We start from the raw sequence: 26,499 nt of genomic DNA, 5'->3' as shown, positions 1-26,499 counted from the left end.
AGATCGGTTCATTTCTATTTTTCACGCGAGCGCCGTCTGTCAAGCTGGATAGACCAGATCGTACCAGACAGGAAGTCGGGCACAGAAAAGGCGAGAGAATCTGGTCAATTTTCAAAATAAAATAAATAAAATGATGATTAATTAAGTTGTTGCTTGTCCGTCTATAGACTAAATATTTGTCAGTTGCGTCTGCACACGAGACACACACAAAACCCAGTGAATGCGAGTATGGGCGACTGCAGTCGATGTCTGACGGGCGCGGAGAGAGGAGGAGAAGTACGCTCCCAGTGCGACCACCCATGTTGTGGAGGAGGTTTGATGTACCAGAATATTGATGGCCTGGTCGATGGGGCCTTTGGCGACGATGTACTCGATCCCGGTCTCGTACACGTCCATGGGCCGCCGGTACTTGAAGATGGTTCCTGCAGCGTGGAAGTTCTGAGGAGTGTCGACCTTGTAGGCGCCGTTGAAGAAGAAGTTTCCCGCCTGGTCGGTGACGGCTGAGGGACAATAGAGGCGCATTCATGAGTGTGTGTGTGTGTGTGTGTGTGTGTGTGTGTGTGTGTGTGTGTGTGTGTGTGTGTGTGTGTGTGTGTGTGTGTGTGTGTATGTGTGTGTGTGTGTGTGTGATGGTCTACTCACCTAGAACATCAGCCGACTTCTTCCTCTCGATGATCTGGATGTCCCATGATCCCTCGGGGATTTGAGTGATAAACGAGTAACCTTGACGACAGGAAACAGGAAGTGGTCATCAGTTAGAGGAGAGTGAGGACGACTTTTCTTAAAAATAGCTAAAAAAAAAAAAAACTGCAACAGTACACAAAATATAGCACAATAAAAGCTCATTTTAACACATATGAAAACAAAAAAAAATGTTATTTTTGGTAATATCTCATTTACTTCTAATAAAGTTGCCTGTTCTGTTTATTATCATTATCATATGATAATTAAATTTTGGCTTTTTTGACTCAGAGCAAGCTCTGGGTTCAACAAAAACCAAACCAAACAAAAAGCAAATAATACTTCAATATTACAGTAAAACAAAGCATAGTTCAGAATACTAGCTTATTGAGATAAAAAAAAAAAAAAGCTAAATGTAATTAGAGAAATTCATTGTATTTTGGTTGCAAACTACAACAGATTTCTTCAATTCAAATAAATACTGTTGTATATCATGTTGAAATGGTTTGTTAAACATGTAAGTTTAATAAGATTTAATAATTTTGTAAGTCTGATTCTAAAAGTCTCCTCAACCTGTAAACATGGGCTTATTCATCATTCATTAATAAAAAATAACCCTAATAAACTCCATCAGGTTTATTTTAAATGTTCATGTGGATATCAGTATATAATGCGATGCATATATAATGTATAATGTAGTATATATAAATATTAATACATGTGTAGTGAACTGACCCAGGGTCGTGGCCCCGCGGCGGAAGTTTCCGGTGACTCTGCTGCAGCTGCTGCCGTCGCCCTGACAGACGCCGCATTTATCCAGAGTATTGGAGGAGAACAGGACGCCGTCGCATCCGATTGGCTGAAAAAAATAAAAAAAAGTGTCACAAAAGAAGAAAATACTAGGAAATGAATGGTACAGGTTTAAATGTTTAATATGTAAACAAACAGACGACGACTTGTGGTTTGCTGCAGTTTGGAGTAAAGAAGGAGCTGGACTCACCTCACACTTACCGTCCACGCAGACGCCGCGGTAGCTGCTGTACTTGCAGGAAGTGCCGTCGCGCGCCGTCACCATCAGCTGCCTCTGGCCGTCGGTCGTGGTGCAGTGGAGGTCGCAGGGGTTACTGGAGATGTGCACGTAGTCGTCTGCAGAGGACGAGGGACAGCGGCTTAGACCCGACTAACAGCAGGAATACACCGAATCTCCTTGTTGTTTACATTCTACTTCCGGGTAGAAAACCAGCACGTAATTTGAATGAGATCAATAGTAACGAACGAGAGTTTAGCTATATATATCATATTTTTCACGCCCTATCACCGTTTAGACAAATCAGAAATGATTGAAGAAACATTACTATTTCTGTGTGTGTGTTTTGTGTTGCTATGTGTGGTATTTATTCAGTTTGGGGGAATCACAGTGTCTAGAGAGCATCAGTGGCTCAGCTGACAGGGACAGCTAACGGTAGCTAAGCTAACGGCGGTAGCTAAGCTAACACCAGGACGTCAGCTGTTAAAACCCTCCCGTTGTCGGACACGACATGAAACTACTCCAGTTAGCTCAGTCATGTTGTAACTCAGGTAGGCTATCCGCTGGAGATTTTTTTTTCATGGACCGTTTATTGAGTCACTGAGTTATTAAAGTTAAACAGGTAGCTAACCGTTAGCCTGGCTAATCTATGATAACCATGATTACAAAAATGTGCACACGTAAATAGTAATGTTTGTCCAATCATTGGTTTTATAGACTTTACAAACATCAGATTAGTCTAAACGGCAATATAATGACATGAAAAATTATATATAGCGAGACTCTCGTCCGTCACTATTGAGAAACTTTTTCTAGATTTTTTTTTCTTTTTTAGAAATTTGACCAGTTTTTTTCTAGAATTTTTAAAACTTTTTTTTATTATTTTTTTTAAATACATTTTTTAAACTTTCTTTTTTAAGAATTTTTTTTTACCAGTTTCTTTCTAGAATTTTTTTCTAGAAACATTTTATTTTTGAGAAACAATACCACTTTTTCTTGCAGAAATTTCACATTTTTTCCCAAAGATTCACACCAAGGGCCCTAATTTGAACGGACATTGACTAAGAAAGTAAATTCTCAATTCAGTCTCAGAACAAATATTTGTGTATTTCTGGTGTTCGTTTTAAAATTTTCTCCAATGGGGGTCCGTGGTCTAATTTGTGTCCATTTAGGGGTCCTAGATGTAAAAAAAAAAGTTCCAGAACCACTGGTTTATACAATACAAACACATTATTGATTAATGCTGACGATCACATTATGATATTTGCTCTGCGGTGTGAAGACGACCTCGTTCCCCTCGGTGTGTGTGTTTACTGAGCCGGTTTCATGAGGTTCGTTACCGGGATACAGAGGTTTCCACTGGTAATTCCTCCCGTTGTAGAGCTGAGAGTTGAAGGACCAGCACTGCTCCTCTCTGAAGCTCCTCCCAGTGGGCGGACACTCCTGCAGAGACGTTATAATCACAGTCGCAGCTCGTTAACAATCGACTTCCTCCACTGTCTCTGTGTTTGTTCTACTTAGAGCACTGGAATAAAAGACTAACGACACGCATTGGTCCAATGAAAGCGCCTCCTGGTGGCGGAATATGGGTATTGCAAAAGCACCCAAGAACTGACATCTCTGCATTGTGCAAGTGTGGTATTTTCAATAATTTAAGGACATTTATAGATCACCCACGTTAATAGCATCATTGTGGATCCTTTACAGATAAATATTAACACATAGGCTAGTTTAAAAAAAAAAAAAAACAGTTTTCTACATGAATGTTTCAATCTACATTTTATAATAAACAAATTATAAGTGTAATTTAATATGACCAAGACAAGGTTTTCTGGGCACTTTTGCAATACCCATATCCTGCCACTCGGGGCGCAAAACCCTTACCACGGGAGTCAATGGTGGTGTCGTTACTCTCTTTTCTTTTGCTCTTGTTCTACTGAAGACCAGTGTGTTTGTTTGTGTGTGTGTGTGTGTGTGTGTGTGTGTGTGTGTGTGTGTGTGTGTGTGTGTGTGTGTGTGTGTGTGTGTGTGACTCACTTTAGTGTTACAGAGGTGATATTTCTTAGGAGTTCCTGTACACGTCATATTGTCCTTCCCAGCAGCCACTTTCTTTCTTTGGACACAAAACCAAAATAGTTTAAGTGCAATATATAAAAACAAGTAATTAATAATATCAACAATTTGAAACGAGGTGAAAACAGTGACGTTCATTAATTAGCAACAGCTGTGTGTGTGTGTGTGTGTGTGTCTGACCTCTGTTTGAGGCAGTGTCTCTCCTGTGACATCACTCCACCTCCACAGGTTCGAGTGCAGGCCGTCCACTTGGCCCACTCCCCCCACCAGTACGTGGTCACCTCCAGCTCCTCCTCCAGGCTGTTGGAGGCCACGCCATCCTCCTGCACACACACACACACACACACACACACGCACAAACACACACACACACACACACACACACACACAAAGACACATCCCAACACCTTCAGACAAACCAAACTTGTTCATCTTAAAAACGGAATGAAGTTATACAACTCATTAGCAGCGTCTCTCTGTTAAACCATCAAGCTCGAGGCCTCCTCTCTTCTGATTGGCTGAAACCAACCTGTTGTCACTAGAGCTCCAGAGAGAAGCTGAAATGAAACCGCTGAGCTTCTCTTCTGATCGGGTGATTGTTTTCTAAAGTGATCCAATTAAAAATAGAGCAGATTTCAGAATAAAACACTCAGAGAAACCAAATCCTGCAAGTTTTTGGATGGATACTGGGGGGCGGGGCTTTGGGTGGCTGCCTTGTTGTGACTAGAGCACTGGAAAAGAGAGTAACGACACCACCATTGACTCCCGTGGTAAGGGTTTAAGGGTTTTGCGCCCCGAGTGGCAGGATATGGGTATTGCAAAAGCGCCCAGAAAACTCATTCACTCCAATGTATGTGTGTTGCCCACTTGCTTGTAAATTGATGAAAACGGCCGTGTTTTTGTTTTTAGGTGTCGTGGTCATATCAAATTATACTTATAATTTGTTTATTACAAAATGTAGATTGAAACATTAATGTAGACAACTGTTTGTTTTTTTTGTTTGTTTTTTACTCGCCTATGTGTTAATATTCATCTGTAAAGGATCCACGATGATGCTATTAACGTGGGTGATCTATAAATGTCCTTAAATGATTGAAAACACCACACTTGCTCATTCACCAACAATGCAGAGATGTCAGTTCTTGGGTGCTTTTGCAATACCCATATTCCTCCATCAGGAGGCGCTTCCATTGGACTAATGCGTGTCGTTACTCTCTTTTCCAGTGCTCTAGTTGTGACATCACAAAGTGACAGGAAGTCCTGACGGCTGGTTTTAAGGCTCAGTTTCTGAATACAGGCTGTGTGCATTTCTCTGTGGACTGAGGCTTTGATACTTTCACAGTATTAATATAGAACCTAGAGCTGCTTTATAATCACACTACACATGGACATCTACCTTTATACTGTATGGAGCTTTAACACAAACATCTACCTTTATACTGTATGGAGCTTTAACACAAACATCTACCTTTATACCGTATGGAGCTTTAACACAAACATCTACCTTTATACTGTATGGAGCTTTAACACAAACATCTACGGAGCTTTGTTGTGACAGTTCCACTTTGACTCTGTTTCCACTGTGTGAAGCTGTTGTATAAACGACTGGACCGGTCAAAACAGAGTGCGTCAGAACCAAACAGAACCGTGGGTAACGGACGTCAGAGGGGTTTTGTACCGGCGCTCCAGCGTGTGAAGAACATTTCACACATTCCTGTCGTGCAGCGGCAGCGTTAATTCAGGCCGATTGGCCGCGTCGCCTCGTTCACACGGATTCATCAGAGCGACGCTGGAATGTGAACTGAGCTCCTTGTAAAAGGTGCGAGAGACACTGGAGACACCAACGGGGTCTTTGACATCTTTTATTAAAGGGATAGTTCACCCAAAATTGAAATTTCACTCACTATACTCACCCTCTGTGGACTAAGGGCTGGGAGAAGTTTCAGAGTCCTCCGTGGCTTCTCTGAGTTACAGCGGGTCTCGGCGTAGCAGTGCATGTCCATATAACGGTTGCAAATGGATACCAACTGTCTTCGTAACAAAAAGACACACCAAAAAACATCCAAATACCTCCATGCTGCTCGTATGTAATGTCTGTCTTGTATTGAAGCCCCAACATGAGAAATTGTTCAGAAAAAAAATTAAATAAGTCTATATTTTAAGCTTGTTTTGTAACAGAAGCTTCTCAAAGCTCCTCTTCCGGTTCGTCCAAATTGGACGAAACGGGAATCGGAGCTTCCGCTACTGTACAAACAACCTTGAAATATAGACTTATTTAATTTTTTCGGGACAATTTCGCATTTCGAGGCTTCAATACAAGACGGACATTACATACGAGCAGCATGGAGGTATTTGGATGTTTTTTGGTGTGTCTTTTTGTTACGAAGACAGTTGGTATCCATTTGCAACCGTTATATGGACATGCACTGCTACGCCGAGACCCGCTGTAACTCAGAGAAGCCACGGAGGACTCTGAAACTTCTCCCAGCCCTTATTAGTGGACATGAGGGTGAGTAGATAATGAGTGAAATGAAATTTCAATTTTGGGGTGAACTATCCCTTTAACCCTTTATGATCTGAATTGAATTGAACCATTGTATCTTCTTTTGTTTTCCACAGAAAGCCTCGGGGGTGGGGGCGACAGCTGCGATCATGAATCCACTCAACCTTCACTGAGGAAAGAAAAATAAGGGAGGACAACAACAGGCGGAGGTTTGCGTGAGCCGGACAGGTGGAGCGGCGGCCGCTGCAGCGTCAGCACAGCAGCAACACTGTGGGCACTGTAGCGGACACGGGCCTCGGAGTCGTCCATCTGCATTCCAGCCCCTCGGCTATTGTCCGGAGCTTTGCGGTTGTGAATAGGCGCTGAGCTCGGACACCTGCTGGAGTCGAGCCGCCGCTCCGACGATGACGTGCCGAACGAGAAGGAACGCGCCGGTTGTTGTGGTGGTTGGTGGTTGGTTTGGTGGTGGTTTCGATACAAAAGACGCCGAGGTGAGAAACGGACCGAGGAACCTTGTTTACGCTAGAGCACTGGAAAAGAGAGTAACGACACGCATTGGTCCAATGGAAGCGCCTCCTGGTGGAGGAATATGGGTTTTGCAAAAGCGCCCAAGAACTGACAACTCTGCATTGTTGGTGAATGAGCAAGTGTGGTGTTTTCAATAATTCAAGGACCTTTATAGATCACCCCCTTTACAGATAAACATTAACACATAGGTGAGTAAAAGAAAAAAAAATTGTCCACATTAATGTTTCAATCTACATTTTGTAATAAACAAATTCTAAGTATAATTTGATATGACCAAGACACCTAAAAAAAAAAACACGGCTGTTTTCATCAATTTAGAAGCAAGTGGGCAACACACATACATTGGAGTGAATGGGTTTTCTGGGCGCTTTTGCAATACCCATATCCTGCCACTCGGGGCGCAAAACCCCTTACCACGGGAGTCAGTGGTGGTGTCGTTACTCTCTTTTCCAGTGCTCTAGTTTACGCCGAACAAGCCTAACATGATGAGCACTGACAGGTGAAGTGAATAGAAGCCTTCACACACCGTTGGATGTATTTTTCATGCGAGTAATTCGCACGTCAATATCTTTTTTCAAACTCTGGTTTTCATCACAAGTCCTTTTTCACACAGACGTCGAATGTTACGCCGCGAAGATGCAACATCTTTTTTTTTTTCAGAGTGAGGTCGGCGAATAAACGCATCAACCAATCAATCATGTTGCGTGCAGAGGAGGTGCGTCAAAGCCCTACACAATACAATACTCAAGCAAGTCAAGAGTTGATATTCCTGTGTTTATGACACAAACGGGAGCTTCCGACTGCACGTGAACACACCGAGCATCAACTTGGGTCTCGCGCGAGACTTTGAATTAGATCTAGTTTTATAAACATGTCGGCTTGCTTGAAGTAAATAAACTTCTTGGTGCATGTTTGAGTCTCCATCTGACACTGTCTGTGGGAAAAGATTGCGGCTTTGAGGGATGTAAACGGCCGAAACATCCGCTCCCATTCATCGTTGCCGTGGTGATGCAGGGACAGACACAACTACCGCTAAACAGGAGCAATTAAACTGAAAATCTTCAGATTCCTTCTTTTAGACCTAAAATGTTAGGAAAATACAGCCCCGGGTTGAATTTGCCCAGAATGGGCTCTATGCACAGCTCCACTACTTCCTGAACTTAATGCTGCTCCTTTGTTTCCTGTCTTCCATTATTGGACAAACTGATTAATCCAGGTGTGTCTGAGTAGTCACAATGGTCAGACACACCTGGATTAATCAGTTTGTCCAATAATGTAAGACAGGAAACAAAGGAGCAGCATTAAGTTCAGGAAGTAGTGGAGCTGTGCATAGAGCCCATTGTCCTTTAATGGACTGGTAAACAACCACCAACACACACACACACACACACACACATTAGCGTACTGTACCTGCAGCCCCCTGGTGGACAGGTTCCCCACGGACACGGCCAGCGTCAGGAAGCCCAGCAGGACCACACCCGTCTCCCTGCACTGTTCCCATGACCTCACCCTCATCCTGGGTCAGACAGAGAGAGAGAGAGAGAGACAGAGAGAGAGAGAGAAGTTAAAGGGATAGTTCACCCAAAATTGAAATTTCATATGACGGTTGCAAATGGATACCAACTGTCTTCGTAACAAAAAGACACACCAAAAAACATCCAAATACCTCCATGCTGCTCGTATGTAATGTCCGTCTTGTATTGAAGCCCCGAAATGCGAAATTGTCCCTAAAAAAATTAAATAAGTCTATATTTCAAGCTTGTTTGTAGCGGAAGCTTCTCGAAGCTCCTCTTCCCGGTTCTTCAAATTTGGACAAACTGGGAAGAGGACAGACCCTGATTCGTCCAAATTTGAAGAACCGGGAAGAGGAGCTTCCGCTACAAAAGAAGCTTGAAATATAGACTTATTTAATTTTTTTCGGGACAATTTCACATTTCGGGGCTTCAATACAAGACAGACATTACATACGAGCAGCATGGAGGTATTTGGATGTTTTTTGGTGTGTCTTTTTGTTACGAAGACAGTTGGTATGATCCATTTGAAACCCTTATATGGACATGCACTGCTACGCCGAGACCCCCTGTAACTCAGAGAAGCCACGGAGGACTCTGAAACTTCTCCCAGCCCTTAGTCCACATGAGGGTATGAGTAGATAATGAGTTGAAATTTCAATTTTGGGTGAACTATCTATCCCTTTAAGCATCTCAACCTGCAGCACAGCAGCCAGGGACACGTCTGTGACCTCTGACATCTGTGTACAGTATATTGCAAATTTTCTAGGATTAAACTGCTTGGTTCAGCCTCCAACACAAATGTTGGGATAGCGTGACGACAGAACAGACTCAGGTGAGACGGAGCAGCCAGCGTGGTGATTAATGGAGGAAGGGTGAGCCAGACACCCCTCCCCCTCCTCCTCCTCCTCCTCCTCCTCCTCCTCCTCTTGCTGCTGCTGCTGATGAGTCTTTAACAAAGTCTGTGGGGAAACATCACGACCGCTAATGAGCTCTCGTGGCATAAAAAAAAAAAAAGATCGCTGAGTCTTTTCCTCCTCCTCCTCTTCTCCAAATTGAGGCTTCTCAACTTCCAAACCCACAGAAGAGCCCGGACTTGGATTTTTTTCTTTCTTTCTTTCTTTCTTTTACACCACGGGAACACATTTGTGGTCGTAATATTTCCTTTCTGACTCTTCGGTGAAATCATTCGCCAGCCAGAACATCTGTGGTTGTTTTGGGGGGGGTGGGGGGGTAGAGGGATGGGGAAGGAGGAGGAGGAGGGTACCTGAAGTTAATCGCATCAGTGCTTGTCATAGTTGTTCTTCTGTATGATCACAGATTGACTCCATCATGTTGAGCTCACTGTTCTTATTCTTGTCAAATAAAATAGTTATTTTCGACACTGGCTGCGATTTATGGGTCGTCATGCTGCAGAATAAATGTGGGACTGATCAGAGGCCTCTGAGATGGAGGAGAAGAATTAGAAAAACTGAAAGGCCTAAAACCTTAGCACAGCTCTGTACTGTAAATTCAACTTCTGATTTCAGCACTTAAAGGGAAAGTTCAACATTTTGGCAAATTGGCCCCATTGCCATAATCCCTATAGTCATAGCAGTATAGGTTCGTCACCTTTAATTGTCGGTGCAAGCTGTTTTTAGAATGGCGGAGCAGAGTGGCGAGCTGCTCAGAGCTACGCTACGGAGGCTCATGGGATTTCTTGGTTTCCCTCATCAAACTCATCAAATACACAATCCAACAACTCCACAACGCTCTGGTGGACAAGTTGTGACCTGCACATTCACCACGCTATGAGATAATAACAGACGTTATGAGACAGAGTTGTTTTAGAGGGAAATGCAGAGACTGCTTGATGAAAAACTGTCCCCGACGGGAACACGCATCAGCTGTTTTGCATGAATTTCCCTCTAAAACAACTCTGTCTGGTAACGTTGTGTTATTATCTCATAGCGTGGTGAATGTGCAGGTCACAACTTGTCCACCAGAGCGTTGTGGAGTTGTTGGATTGTGTATTTGATGAGTTTAATGAAGGAAGCCAAGAAATCCCATGAGCCTCCGTAGCGTAGCTCTGAGCAGCTCACGGCTCTGCTCCGCCGTTCTAAAAATAGCTTGCACCGACAATTTAAGGTAACGAACCTACCGCTATGACGATAGGGATTATGACAATGGGCCAATTTGCCAAAAATTAATGAATTGAACTATCCCTTTAAGTGATGCTCTCCTGCTCCGACTTTCATGGTTGCAAGAAATCCAACATTAAAGTTTCCTGCAAACTCTCCACAGACACAGATGTCTCTTTTTCTTAAGGAAGCTGCAGATCTCTTGACATCTGCAGTAAGATGCTGCAGATGTTTTATCAGGTGTGTTGCTTTATGCTGCAGCATCAGACACAAGGATGCAAGGAGACTAGTTAGAAAAGCTGGCTCTGTGATGGGAGCCAGGCTGTAGATGTTAGAGGCCTTTATGAACAACAACACCTTGATGGACACCTTTTATTCTTCTGCAAATGGTCAATGAGCTGCCAGACAAATGGATTTCCCTTTGGGGATTATTCTTATTCCCAAAGAGAGCTGACTACTGACTGCAACATCCTTCCTGTGGTAACGGTTGTGGTAACAATATGCAGCTTCTGTTTGTCTGAACTGAGCTGGAACTTGTTGCGTTTATTCTTCCACCTTCAGCGTAGCTATAGGTCACAAAGTGAGAGTCTGTGACGGTGTCGTCGCGCCGCTGTGACGCAGTCGTCTGAACGACGAGGCCGGAATTCAGCGGCACAGCTCGTGATTAACTGGTCTTAGAAGTGGAAACAGCTGGAAAACAGCTAATCTGTCTCTGTCTCAAAGTTCAAATCTGCACCCGGCGACACCTTCCGCAGCTCTAATCTGTTTTACTTTTGTCCCTTTGATTGTTGCCACGCTGTGTCTGTCTTCCCCGCAGGAACTCTCCCGTCTGTCCAAGCGGCATCCTAAGTGCTCTTACATAAACAGAGCACAGTGTTTATAAAAGCGCCTCTCACCTGTCTTCAATCACGGGCCTTAATTGCATTAGAGAGCCGCGTCTCTGCGAGTGCGTAGGAGGAAGCCGGTAGCTGAGAGATGTTCTGGATTACGGCATCAGGTGAACTCTGCTTCAGATGGAACCCAGTATCCTCTGTCAGCGCTCCAAACACGTCAGAGCCGAACAACGGCACGGCACAGCAGGCGAGCGGAGGGGAGGGGAGGGCATTTTCTCAGACAATGCACACTCGCGCCAAAACCAAAACCAGCGCACCGACCCGACCGACCGACGGAGCGAGCAGAGCGGCCGGCCGGTGCTGGCAGCCGGCGTTGGCGCTGGCAGGTGGAGGGTGACACAGACAGGCTGTTGAGAGGCCACAGGTGTTGGGAGACGGGAGTTGGACAGCGGAGGGGCCCATGTAAAAGTTAAACAAGCCTCAGTGTGCTGGAAGGACCAAGGTAAGTTTCCTAGGACTTTACACAGGTAGGCCTTTGTCTGGCCGGGTCCTATATGAAGGCAGCAGACTATAAGGAAATGTAGATGTCTGTCTGTCCGTCTGTCTGTGGCTGACATGAACAGGCACAGACACACAGGAAAAGGAGGGTACTTAAGACCTCTGCAGTTGTATATAGGAGCTTAATGACTCAATGAGGCCTTTGATTTAGAGTCTGCACCAGCAGAGGCTCTGAGAAATCTCTATCTCGCTCCTTTGGATTCGCTGAAACTCCACAAAAAGAACAACAACAAAAAAAAAAGTACAAGGAAAAAAGAAAACAGAACATCCTCAGAAATTTATGAATTTTTGAACCGTTCCTGCAGCATAATTCAATTTTTCAGTCAATTTATTAAACCGGTTTGTGCCAAATGTTCATTTTTCACTTGATTATCGCTCACATTTCTACATCTTCACGTACAAAGTTATATTAGATTAATAAATAAACCATTAAACATCAGGAGAAGATGATGAAGAGGATGTAGTTAACACCTAGACTATCCGTTATTCCATCTATAACCTGATCTGATGAAAAGATGAGCAGCAGCTGTCCGAGCCTCTCGTTGTCTGTTTTTGTTTTTCATGCCCAAGACGACAAAAAAAACAAAAAAAACATCCTCAAACGCTTCTTTTCTTTTAGGTTTTAGCATTTTTAGCTTCATGCTAGGAGCTCAGAGGACGATTCGAAGGTAACACAGACACACAAACACACAAACACAGGAATGTGGCCTTTAAACATAAACACACAGCATAGACAAACACACTATGAATGCATATCGCGCTAAAACTTGATTTTAGTGTCTGAATCTGCAAATTTAGGGGGTTCAGTGGTATCATGAACCTTTGTGCTGCACATATTACACACATATACTTCCTACACACACACACACAGACACACACACAGACAGAGCTTCTAGGAAAGGGCTCATAGTACATCCCGTGTCCTCAGGTCCAGTTAGGCAGCCTTGTTAAAATAAGCAAACAGCTCGTCTCGCCCTGTTTGCAGTCTGGCTTTCTCTGGCACTAAATATTGGTGACAGGTGTCTTAAAGCAGGCGCAGCAGCACCTGGACTTCATTATCCAACCAGACACAGCTGGAGCCCAGCCAGCTGCCAAACACACACACACACACACACAGAGAGAGAGAGAGAGAGAGAGAGAGGAGACGGACACTCAGTCAGACACAGCTACACATGTGTATACACTCAGCCAGTGGCGTGACTGCAGTGCGCACACGTACACGTTGGCCACCATGCACGAGCCGTGTGCACGTACAGGTATGCAAACGCCCCAGTGTGAATGTACACACACACACACACACACACACACACACACAGCCATACACTGTCTGTCTGTCTCACATAGAGATTTGCTCACACACACACGTTTCTACAACTATACGTTCAGCAGCATCATCACACGTACACACACACCTGAACTTCAATCTTAAGGCCCCCACACACCGCCCCGACGTGACCCGACTCCGACGGCCTTTTGTCCGACGAGTCTGTCGCCTCTCGTTGGACAGTCGGGAGAAAGGAAGCAGTGAAACACACCGACTCCACTACTGGCGACTACACACACTGCAAAAAAACTCAAAATCTTACCAAGAACATTTGTCTTATTTCTAGTCAAAATGTAATTTCTAGTCAAAACAAATCTCATTATACTTAAAATAAGACTCATCACATTAAAAAGTAGCTTGTTTTTAGACACTTTTTACTTCTTTCAAGCAGATTTTCACTTGAAATAAGTAGAAAAATCTGACAGTGGGGCAAGTTTTTCTTCCTTATTACGAGCACAAAAATCTTGCTTTCACTGGCAGATTTTTCTACTTATTTCAAGTGAAAATACGTTTGAAACAAATGAAAATTATCTAAAAACAAGTTCATTTAAGTGAAAAGAGTTTAGTTTTAACTAGAAATGAGACATTTTGACAAGAAATAAGACAACTATTCTTGGAAAGATTTAGAGTTTTTGCAGTGCAGCAGCCTGTACGTTCTGCGCTTGCACGAGATGCAAAGTCTCCCTAACAGCGGGCGGCGCTAGTCTCGTGCCCGTAATCCCAAACATGAAAACAGGAAATGCCATAACGGAGAAATCATAGAAGAAACAATGGAGATTAAAACAAAGTGCTCACAACATTAGCTTGTTATTCGTTTTGAGAAGACGTTTTGGAAAACAAAGCTTGGCAACAAAATGATCGCTCTGGCTGAGCTGATGGTTGCGTTTTTTCGGAACAATTTCGCATTTTGGGGCTTCGATACAAGACTGACATTACATACGAGCAGCATGGAGGTATTTTGATGTTTTTTGGTGTGTCTTTTTGTTACGAAGACAGTTGGTATCCATTTGCAACCGTCATATGGACATGCAGTGCTGCACGGAGCCCCGCTGTAACTCAGAGAAGCCACGGAGGACTCTGAAACTTCTCCCAGCCCTTAGTCCACATGAGGGGGAGTAGATAATAAGTGAAATTTCAATTTTGAGTGAACTATCCCTTTAAGCGTCGACATAAACCTGAGCTGTCGTCCTCAAACGGCCCCTGGACACCGTGGACGACCCAGAATGCTTCACACACAACAGAAGCTCGTCACTGCAGCGGCCTGCTCACCTTGTCGAAACGTCCACGTCTTAGCACAAAGTCAAAACGCCTCAAACCTCGTTCACACAGAAAACAGAGCGTTCCCTGTTGTTTAATTAAAGCAGATATCAGTGGAATGTTTTTGTTAATATAAGTCCTAAATAGTCCTATTTTCCGTCAGCAATCACTTACATGAAGTATTTCAGCCTAAACACGAGTCTCTCCGTCACTCTGCTCTGCTGTAACCCGAGGAGAAAATTTTCCTTGTGGGATACAAGTGTTATCCAATGAGGGGAGAGAACGGCATGAAGGGCTGTGTGTGCAGCCAAGGGATGCGCGTGAATGTGGTGACGTAGCACGAGGACCAATTGATGCCTGACAAGGGCGGGGGCTGCTAACTCATGGTGCGTTCAAGGAAACTCGTACTTTGTGTTTTTCCTTCCTGTGAAGTCATACCAGTTCGATCTGGTACGAGTTCACGGGTCGGAAGTTACGAGTGGCCGTTATAGGGAACTTTCACAGACAACAGGACGGTAAAAAACACGAGCTACGGGTTACCTGGAACGCTACCAAGTCGTAGTTGTGACTTGAAGCTGTAACTTACGGTTTCAAAAGCCTGCCTTGAACACAGCATTAGCCGAAACGGCCGTGCCGCTGTTATCTGCTTTAAGGTTTAAATCGTACATAGTTCCTCTTTAATTCGACCTCACATGGCCAGAATGTTCTTTAATCGGCTGAGCGTCTTCAGCTTCACCCGTGTTTTCACTTTGGCCAAACTGAACATCCTGGTTTTGCTGCCATCTACTGATCGTACCACAGAGTCCTCACTAATCACAAGTCCCCAGTTAATGCCAATTTACTACGAGTCCCCACTTTGTCCGTAATCCCACATTCATTTATGTCCTCACTTTACAACAGGTCCCCACTTTGTCTCTTTAAAGGGACAACAAGGAGTTTCTATTTTGGTTATAAAAAAGTCTCACGGTAATGTGGATGAATCTACGTTACCCACACTTGTTAATGGGCCCATTTTCGATAAATATATCGTTTTGTCGTTATCATTATTTTGTTATTATTAGTGGTGGCGGAAACGCTGGGCGAGCCGACCAGCTTCTCCTTACTTTCGGTTTCGTGGCGAGTCATGAGAATCGCCGTTTATGGTCGGAACTACGACGGTATCTGATCGTCTTCCAACCTCTGACTTTAATTCTTGATGAATGAAAACATGAGTCTGTCTTGCGCCGGTCAAAGAATTTCACGGTGCACGGAGGCTCATAAATGTAGTGTGAAAACGCTTCGCTTTTCCAAAACTCCTCGTTGTCCCTTTAATTCTAACTTTCCCTCACTTTGTGTCACAGCTCCTCATGTTGCCAGAACGTCTTCATCTTTCAGGGTGTTTTTAATTATCCTAAGTGCCCTCCCTCTCCTCAGCTGTGACGTCTTCACTGAGCTGCAGCTTCACCACACTTGTCCTCACTTTGCCTCAATATCTTAATTTAACAAGCTGTCCTCTTGAACCACTCTCACCTACACACTGCACATCTTTCCATTTCTCTCTCTCTCTCTCTCTCACACACACACACACACACACACACACACACAGGATCGAACTCGGCCTGTTGCCTCTTTCTCATCCAGACAGGGTCTTCCTCCTCCTCCTCCTCCTCCTCCTCTCTGCTGTGGTTTCCCAGCCAGCCGGGCAGGTCTGGCCCTCAGGACAAGAGTAAACACAGTCCCCTCTCATCCTCCTCTGCCCCCCCCCTCCCCTCCCTCTCCCCCTCCTCCCTGCCTCACCCCTGTGCCGTCCCCACCCTGACGACCCCCCGGGGGCCCCTCGCCTCGCCGTCTTGTTTTTGTAGCACTGGCAGCTTCAGCAGATGGACGGATGGACGGACAGACAGACAGACAGACAGACAGACAGACAGCAGCAGACTGACATATCGGGCCAAAACTTTATACCTATTATCTAATACTGAGACCAGACAGACTCCAGTGGACACCTGTGGTATGAGGGTCATACTCACTTATATCTTTATAACTGCAGGACTTTGCAGGTTCAGAACAGGTTGGTGAATAAATAAAGAACCAAAGAAGAGAAAGTGATGACAGATTAAGCTGTAAAATAAATAAATGTAGAATAAAAGTAGTTGCAGCTCTACAGTGAGGCATCAGTGGGTCTTGTATTTAAAGGGATAGTTCAACATTTTGGCAAATTGGCCCATTGCCATAATCGCTATAGTCATAGCAGTAGGTTCGTTAACTTTATTTGTCGGTGTAAGCTATTTTTAGAACGGCGGAGCGAAGCGGCAGGCTGCTCAGGGCTATGCTATGGACGCTAAGGGAATTTCTTGGTTTCCCTCATCAAACTCATCAAATACAAATCCAAAACTCCAAACGCTCTCATGACAAGATGTGACCTGCACAATCACCACGCTATGAGATAATAATGGAACGTTACGAAACTGAGCCGTTTTCGAGGTAAATACAGGGTAAATACAGAGTCTGCTTGCTGAAAACTGTCCCTGAGCGGTTTTGGATGAATGTACCTCTAAAACAGCTCCGTCTCGTAACATTCCGTTATTATCTCATAGCGTGGTGAATGTGCAGGTCACAACTTGTCCACCAAGAAATTCCCTTAGCGTCCAGCACACCAGCCCTGCATGCCGTTCTCTCTCCTCATTGGATAAAAATTGTAGGATACGAGAAAAGTTTTCTCCTCGGCTCAGAGCAGAGCAGAGGGACTGACAGACCCGTGTTTCAGTCCAAACACTCTATAGAAGTGATTGCTGTCGGAAGATATAACTATTTAAGACTTATATTAACACAAATATATCACTTACTTCTGCTTTAAAACATAAAATGACACCGGACTAAAAGGACCATGATAAAGAAGACGATAGGGTAGATAATTATTGATTTTAAACTAAATCGGCGATTGATAACAGTTACACCAGAAGGTGCAGGTGGTTTTCCTGTGCCCATCCACATTTATTCTCAATATTTCTACTGTACACATCTGGACATCACGGGAGATGGACGACCTCTGTGTTGTCAGCCACCGACAAACAGAAAATATGAACGTCATGGTCAAGAGCTGAAGAATATTGATCACAAACCATCAAGTCAAATCAACAGACGTTGATGATGCATCATCAGAGCCCTGTGCTGCAGCCACTATAGCTTCATCTACATAAAATGTCCCAGATGCAGGTTTAACAGATCCCGATATTCACTGACACCAACATCAATAAAGGTTTTAAATAATGTAACACAAGGGTTGTGCAAAGTGTTTCTTTGTGTTTGTGCAGCATGTGAAATAGGTGTTTTTGTGGTTTTAAGTGTTTTCTGACTCAGTTTTTGGTCTTTGGTGATGTGCAGCAGCCGATTTTGATTAAAAAGTTGCAGTTTTTTTAACGATTTGCATATTGCATTTTGTCATGTTAGGATAAAGCTGCCATGGACAGTGCTGGTCTGTCCATTGGAAGCAACTTGGGGTTAAGGACACGTGTCCTTCATGTGGACAGGACAGGAGTGAACTGCCACCAACCCTGAGCTCTGGTTAACCCTTAAAGGTCTGAGCCAATTTGGGACATTTTTGAATACATTTGATTTTGCCTTTATATACACCGCATGAAAATGAATAATATTTCTTCACTTTAAACTACTTTATTAACACATTAGGCCCAGAAATACACAGAAATCATCAAATCCGAATTGAAAAAATATACTCAACCGATCCACATCAGACCTCTCCCCTCCCATCCCATCCCGCGGATAAATATTTTTTTTACTATGAAATTAAAACTATCATATCTCCGGTTTTACTTGTTCTATCAAAGTCAAATAAAACTGAGAGAGAGTTTCAAATCCACTGTTTGGAGTGAAGTTGACGGCAGCGCTCCAGGTGACCTATAGTTTTGTTTTTACAACACTTTGAGGACGTCATGTGATCTGATCATGCCGGCGTGATCATGGACCCCAGAGGGTTCAGTCACATACAAGACAACACCAGCAAACAGTGAAGCACATCAAGCGACGCAAAGATCACGCAAACTTTAGCTTCGCTGCACGACATCGACCGGCATTTTCTCGTTAAAGGGACAACGAGGAGTTTCTATTTGGTTATAAAAAAGTCTCACGTTAATGTGGATGAATCTCCGCTACCCACACTTGTTAATGGGCCCATTTTCTATCAATATATTGTTTTGTCTCTATCGTCATTTTGTTATTATTAGTGGTGGCGGAAATGCTTCGCTTTTCCAAAACTCCTCGTTGTCCCTTTAAACCCAGGTTACCACAATCACAACGACCACTGCTTTCTTTTCATTTGAACATGAAGACGTTGCGTTGAGACGAACCCCATTGGTCGCCAAAGCCAAAGAACCAACGTAGAGGCAAGGAAATGAAGAGTGGATGACGGCTGAGTGACAGGATGAAAGAGTGGGAGAAAGAGAAAGACAGAACTGTCTGAGGATGAGTAAGCGAGGCAGTCTGAGAAGCTGAGGGAAGGTCAGGGGAGTTTAGTTGCCCTCGGGGGGCAAACAGAGGCCGGGCCGGGATTGCTCACACTTGAACTCCGACCTATTTATTGACTCGCTGCTCATGGCCGGTTTTCCCAGGAAGGAAGGAAGGCGACACGGCGCTCGGTTCGTTCGTACTGTTGTTGCGTTCACTCAACGAGGAGAGAAAGAGAAACAAATAAACAAATGAGTTTCTCTCTAAGAAGCTTTTCAGGAAGGCGAGCGCCGCTGTTAATGGTTCATCTTCTCAGAGTCTCTGCGGTTGAACGGCTCGTTGGTAAAGTGCACGATGCTGCTACCGCAAAACAAAGACACACACACTTTATGTTAAGAAGCTGCAAACGTGAAGACAGTTTTGTTCATAAGCAGCAGACAGACTCTGCAGAAACTCACTATCACTGAACGAACCAACACAACCAGTGTGTTGAGCTCCGTTTAGACTAAACAACATCTGTCTGCAGTGAATAAACCTGGATTTAACTGTGACTGGACGTTGTGATTCTTTTTGCAGCTTTAAAACTCGTCATTTAAATTTGTTGTCGTCACTTTGTGCAGGAGAATCTTGGACGTCTACAGGTGGCTGGTTTATATTTATGTCATTATCTCAGTGCTTTTGTTATTAAAGTCATTATTGCTTTATTTTTTGAATCTTTTATGATTATAAGGGTAAGTGTTTGTTCAATTGCTTGTAAAAGACTTGAGTTGTATGAAAGGTGTTACAAAACTAAAACTAAAGACAGACAGATTGATTGATTGATTGATTGATTGATTGATTGATTGATTGATTGATTGATTGATTGATTGATTGATTGATTGATTGATTGATTGATTGATTGATTGATTGATTCTGTCTGTCTGTCTTTGGGATGCCAGCTTCAATAACAGCATTAAACTGTGATGAACATTGAACTAAACCAATATTAAAAGATAAGTTAGTCGACCTGCCTCTCAGTAGTGTGTGATGCGTTCAAGACGTGTCGGTCATCGGGTGTTTTTGTAGCGTCTACAGCTGCTTTTAGAGACACTGGAGAACAGACGTTGCATCAAACCATCTGAGACACAAGAATATGAGATGATACTGAAGTTCTGAAATGGTGTCAAACCTAAATTAAAACCTTTAAAGGTACATTGTGTAGGAATTCCTCCCATCTAGCGTTGTGATTGTATATTGCAAGTAACTCAATCGTATTTTTCATGCTGCATTCACATGAAATTGGGCAGACGGCAGACGGACGACAGCCGCTGCACGTAACGGCATAAACAAGCCTCTATGTAAACAAGTGGTCCGTCAGCACCAGGCAAAACAATACACGTGACAATATGTTGTCATGGCGATGTGGTATTGTTGACCTGACCCACGTTTTACCGGCTTTCTCTGGACTTCTGTGACAAAAATGACATCTGGTTTGTTAGCGACGGCCGTCTGCCCGACTGCAGGTGAATGCAGCATCGGTGTAACGCTCCATTCCTCCTCCTCACTGCGTTACCACGGTGACTTTTCACAGACGCCACCTCATTCAGAGCTGAAAGGAACACTTCAGTTTGTTGATGGGGGGAAATACTGATGAATGAAAAACAGACTTTTGAACCAAATAATCGATTTTCGTGACAGGAGAAGTTACACAAGGTCCCTTTAACAAAGACTGAACCGTCATGAGGAGGAGGATTTATTGCTGGATGGTCGTTCTTCTACATGGAACTTAAACATCTCAAACAAACCATCACTTTTTAGCCAGTTTTTCACCCTGACATCTTCACACGTCTTCATTAGATCGGACCATAAAAACTTGGTGCTGGAGGTGAACCTGAGCCCTGATCTTTGACATTACCTGAGTATGTCCCACAACAACCACCTCCAGCTCCAGGACTCATGCTGTGCTTGTAGAAAGAAGAAGCACTGTTTTGTTTTGTTCTCTCTCTCTCTAAGCTTTACAGAGTCGGTTCTGAAAGTGAAACTGCTCAGTGGACGTGGAGCTTTTATCCTGTAAATCACTGCAGCAGCAGCTCAGAGCCACAAAAACCAGAATCCACAGTTTGACAAGTAGCACTGGCACCGGCGCTCGACTCTACCTCACCAGTTTACGCACACACACACACTCAGACACACACACACACACACACACACACACACAGACATCTCCCAACAGCTGACAAGTTTCCAGACAGACTCTGGCCTCTCCAGGCGCACACACACACACACGCCTGCACAAAAACACACACTTCTGAAAGAGAGTCAGCATTATTTTGTGGATTTGTTTTGGTCTGGTGCAAAACACAAGTCTCATTGGCTCTGCTGTGCCTCATAAATACACACACACACTAACACAGAGACTGTACACACACTCACACACACACACAGAGAGAGAGAGGGAGCAGATGCAAACCACACCAGCACATGCAGACATGCAAACTGCCAACACGGACACACACAAGCATGTACACACACTGACTCACAAAGTACACAGTGAAGCACACAGACTTAACAAACTTACACAAACTCTAACCACACAATCTCTTTCAAACACACAACACACACACAACACACACACAACACAACACACACACACTCAGAGGAGGTTTCAAATATTTACCCACTCACCTCGCCTGCAGCAGTCCAAGGGCGTCTCGGTCTGTGTTGAGGATGCCACTCAGTGTGTGTGTGTGTTTGTGTGTGTGTGAGTGTGAGTGTGAGTGTGAGTGTGTATGTGTATGTGTATGTGTGTGTGTGTGTGTGTGTTAGCGTGCCAGTGACAGCAGTGGTGTGGTGTGTTGTGGTGTGTTGGTGAGTAGCGCTGCTGTCGCTGTGGAGTGAAGAGGGAGAGACAGAGAGAGGGAGGAAGAAAGAGAGAAAGGAAGGGAGGGAGGGAGGGAGGTAAGGTGTACTCTCCCTGCATCCCTCTTCCTCCTCCTCCTCCTCCTCCTCCTCGTCCAGCAGGAGCAGCAGCAGAGTGGCAGCAGACGGAGGAGGTGGGAGGATCAGAAGGAGGTAGAAAAAAACAAAAAGCAGGAGCAACTCCCGGCTGCTTCTTTCTTTTTTCTTTTTTTCCTCCCTCCTCCTCCTCCTCCTCCACATCGGACCGGTCTGGACATCTCTGCAACACACACTGGGTATTAGATGTAAAAAAAAAAGTTTGGTAACACTTTACTTGAATAGGTATTCATAAGATTGACATAAACTGTCATAACTATGACATAACAGCTGTCATAAACATCAATGAATACTTATGACAGCTGTCGTTAAGTGTCATTCGGTAAGTTATGTCACTTTTGATGCAAAGTTGACATTGTTTGAGATGTTCCTTGTTATGAGAACTTGACATAATTTTTTAAAGTTTGGCAATTAGGTCTGCTATGACAGTTTAAATTGTCTTTATGTCAAGTTGTCAGAACAAAAACATCTCAAACAATGTCAACTTTGCATCAAAAGTGACATAACTTACCGAATGACACTTAACGACGGCTGTCATAAGTATTCATTGATGTTTATGACAGCTGTTATGTCGTGGTTATGACAGTGTTATGTCAATCTTATGAATACCTATTCAAGTAAAGTGTTACCAAAAGTTTTTGTGCACCTCCGCCATCCTCCATCATGAATCTGAACTGCAGGAGGAAGAGGAGGAGGAGGAGGAGGAGGAGGGTGAGGGTGAGGATGAAGAAGACACACAAACAAATGGACAGACTGGAGGACTGGAGGGGAACTCCCCATGATTTCCCACAGTGCTCTGCTCCCCTGGGTCCTCGGCCTCCATAACGGAGCTGGATCATCAGTTTCCACAAGAAACTTTCTCATTCATTTTTTTTTTTTTTTTTTCAGATTGCACTGATATAGTTTTGTTTCTTTTCTCCTTTTTTTTTTTTTTTTTAACATAAGCTGATAACGTCCTCCATCTTTTGCCAAAATAGATACCGATACCAACAGCCAGGGATGCTGTGTTGTCCATAACGACCATAAAATCACCATGTGATGTGTTTTTAGTCCTTGAGCTCATGAGCTGATGACGCCAGAAAAGAAGAATGAGTCATTTCACTGTAATGGAGTAAATCATCGTTTCCCCTGTGTTTACTGATCCTGAGGTCTCTGATTACATAGAACAAACAGTAAAAGAAGTCATATTTATAAGTCTTGAAATTACAGTATACTTTGGAACAAAAGAAGCACCGTAGTCGACTGTGTATTAAACTGTGCTCAATAGGCTACATAACATGTAAAAAAGAGATAAGATATAACATCAATTTAACATTTTAGCTAAAAATGTTTACAAAGTGATGTCATATCCCAACATGATCTCACTATATTTGTTGGCTAACTTCATACGGTTGGAGTGTAAACACATCACTCACACTCTTGTTTTGAAGCTTAGACATATGCTCTGTCTCAGTTTGAATACTTCCATACTTATACTAACAATTTTGAGTGTTTAAGTGCGTTCACACGAACAAGTATATCAAAATGCAGTGTACTGTAAGTGACCGGATGGTTCACCCATAATGGTCAAAAAGTTGAGTGTGGAACGATGGACATTTCCCACCCACAATGATCGCCATCCCGCATTCAACAGGTGGCGCACACACACAAAAAGAAGGGAAAAAAAGTACAAGTAAGGCGCTCATTATCGCTAATTGAAATTACAAACAAAACGAGCCAGTAGATGTGTTGATGGACGACAGTAGCGGTCCGAGAAAGAAGAAGATGTCTGCAACCGTTGCGATTGTTAGTTTCAGTAAGTGCACAACGATTTGAGACAACACTGTTGAAATTCACGCACTACACAAGTAAGTAGTATACTTCATGACAGTGTAGTCATGGAAGTACACCTAAAGTTCACCTCAAGTTGCTATTTGCAAATTTTGCTAGTACATTAGCCACATTAGCTGGCGACCAGCTATAGACTCCATTAGCACAATACCTGTTCACTTAGGCTACCTCACAGGTTCAGTATAAGACAACCCCCTTGTTTAAATCCTGTTTCTATCACTTTGTTCTTTGTATTGTTCCTTGTTAGCATACTAGGCTAACCATCTAGCTCTGGCCATGGATAACGAAGTCCATCCATCCATCCATTGTCTACCGCTTTATCCGGAGTCGGGTCACGGGGGCAGCAGTCACAAGGTACAATGCAAATACAAGGAACGATGTGATACAATGGGGCCCAAAACAAAAATGTTCTAATCATTGTTTTAATATGTGAAGCTGTATAAATCCTTCAACTGTATGTTCAAGTCCCAATGCGCGTTACAGTGAGACTTCGCTATCTGTGGCCAGAGCTAGCTGGTTAGCTTGCTAACTTCAGTTCAAGGAAAAAAGCTATAGAAATTTGTGCAAAACAAGTGTGGAGTTGTTTTAGGCTTAACCTGCAACAAGTTGTGCAATGTTGCAAAAACAACAGACCTGGCTATAGCTAAGCTAACAAGCGTATAGCTTATCCTCTAAAGCAGGGTCCGTTGTATTTGTTTCCCCTGAAAACACTCATGTCGTGTTGTGTTTTTACTGATTGATTATGTTTTTTTTGTTTGTTTGTTTGTTTTTTAAATCTGTAGCGTGCTTGTGTCTTTGTCTGTGTTTTTTTAAGTCAGTGCATTGAGCACTCAGGGCCACCGTAGGAATGCCATAGAAAACTGTCCTACAGTAGTACCCTCACAGGAGACAGTTTCTCCTGAATTATGTCAAAGCAAAACTCAGCAAAACTGATCCGGAAACCAGTTTTCAATCAAATTTTCAATTCCATCCGTTCCATCACCATCTGACAATATTAGGTTATATTCACATAAGATCACTGAGTGGAAACAGACCAGTCACAGCTGTGTTATGTCGGCGTCTACGTATGGAAACCCAGGTAATGATCGAGACCGCTGATTAATCTGTCAGGCTGCAGGAGGGGAAGTCAAAACACTGTGATCGTAAACCTGCTGCGGGGAAGTGCTGAGTCACACCCCCCCCCCACCGCCACCCTCCTCCTGCATCCCATCCTGCAGTGTCAGCGGTTGCACATTTCACTGATGTGGTTACATTATACTGTATGACGCTGGTGAACTCTTCGGAAGCGCCACGTTCATCACCAGCACACGTTCACGGGTCAAGCTGTGACGTGAGTGGATGTGGAGGAGCTGCACTAACTCACCTGTGAGTGGTGTAAACATGGTGTGGTTGGTGTTGGTGGTGGTTTCTCCCGGAAGAGTATACCCAATACTCTACTAAAGAATTGGAAGTAGGCTAATAGCTTTTACCTCCTTGATTGCTAAGCGCCACCTCCTTCTTCACTGGAAATCCACAACAGCTCCTTCCAGTACAGAATGGATTAAAGAGGCTGTGTCCTTTTTAAAAGTAGAGAAAATTAGATATTCAAGAAGGGGAAACTCTCTCTCTTTCTTCTTCTTCTCTTTTCTCTTTCTTTTACTATTATTTATTTATCTTATTTATCTATTATGTTTATGCGGTCAGTCTAATCATTCCGTATAGACTATGTCAAATACTTTTTTCATTGTAGGCCTATTGTTTATTTGGTTTTACTTTTTGTAATTGTTGTTTGTTCTTAAAGCAGATGTAAGCGGAATGTTTGTGTTAATATAAGTCTTAAATAGTTATATCTTCCGACAGCAATCACTTATATAGAGTGTTTGGTCCGAAACACGGGTCTGTCAGTCACTCTGCTCTGCTGTAAGCCGAGGAGAAAACTTTCCTTGTATCCTACAACCTTTATCCAATGAGGAGAGAGAACGGCATAAAGGGGCGGTCCTCTCTGTGTGTGCAGCCAAGGGATGCGCGTGAATGTGGTGACGTAGAGACGAGGGCGGGGACTGCTAACTCCATCGGCTGACAGGAAGTTAGCCAAAACGACCGGATCGCTTACTTATGCTTTAAAATACGCTAATCTAAAATCTATGGATGTATGCATGCATAAATGTTTAAAGCTGACACTTACGTATGTGTCCTGTTATAAGTGCCTTTGATATTTTTGTATACACATCAATAAAAATATGAAACAGGTGTTGGTGGTGGTGAACTCTTCCTTTTAAGCAGGATTTCTCCTGTGGCTATGCTACATTTTTACCTTGATTAAAAAGCTCCAGAGTAATTGCGATCGTTAACTACATGACTTGTGACTTGTTATGAGTGAGAACGGAGGCTTTCTGCCAAAAACCAACCTTGCAACATCAGTGTAGTACCTGTTCCAGCTCTCGTCTCTGCACACCGTGACACAAACGCGCTCCGTAACCTGTAATCTTTTGTTCATGACAGTCAAGACTACAAAAACACACGCGCCGTAACATCGTATATGTTATGTAACGTTATCCAGTCGCTCCATTTATTGATTTTTCGCCAGCTTCGTTGTAAACAAATGCACATGGGCGAGAAGAGCGTAACCAAAACAGCGGAAAAGCGAGCGGACTTGCACAGTTCCCTTTTAAATTGATGGTGAGCTGGGACTCGGGACTGGGGAACTCAGACAGATGGGAGGACAGTGATTCAGACGGAGGAATGAGACGACGAGAAGGAGAGGAGATTAAATGATGAGAGGAGGATGAGTAGACGTCTGAGGACCACCGTGTCTGCCCACCATGTCGTCTTCCCCTCATCCGT

The 26,499-nt window shown here is 43.6% G+C and overlaps 1 protein-coding gene across 1 annotated transcript in view; it reads right to left on the bottom strand.

Annotated features, from left to right (window-relative positions):
• The window catches only part of LOC146980884 (ADAMTS-like protein 2), a 43,824-nt gene extending 21,932 nt beyond the window's left edge, over window positions 1-21,892 (bottom strand). Inside the window, exons 1-9 of the mRNA XM_085785818.1 lie at window positions 21,517-21,892; window positions 8,223-8,328; window positions 3,962-4,104; window positions 3,746-3,821; window positions 3,049-3,151; window positions 1,682-1,827; window positions 1,417-1,540; window positions 643-723; window positions 325-500 (exon numbers count right to left, since the gene is read on the bottom strand). Coding sequence (XP_085641944.1) covers window positions 325-500; window positions 643-723; window positions 1,417-1,540; window positions 1,682-1,827; window positions 3,049-3,151; window positions 3,746-3,821; window positions 3,962-4,104; window positions 8,223-8,327 — 954 coding nt within the window. The 5' untranslated portion in view covers window position 8,328; window positions 21,517-21,892. The remainder of the gene's footprint in view (window positions 1-324; window positions 501-642; window positions 724-1,416; window positions 1,541-1,681; window positions 1,828-3,048; window positions 3,152-3,745; window positions 3,822-3,961; window positions 4,105-8,222; window positions 8,329-21,516) is intronic.
• Window positions 21,893-26,499: the final 4,607 nt, after the last annotated feature.

Source organism: Trachurus japonicus, chromosome 9 (assembly GCF_045865225.1).
Source record: "Trachurus japonicus isolate A0001 chromosome 9, Traja_1.0".
Taxonomy (NCBI): Eukaryota; Metazoa; Chordata; class Actinopteri; order Carangiformes; family Carangidae; genus Trachurus; species Trachurus japonicus.
The sequence above is the reverse complement of the archived record's forward strand: the minus strand, read 5'-3'. Positions and strand labels throughout refer to the sequence as shown.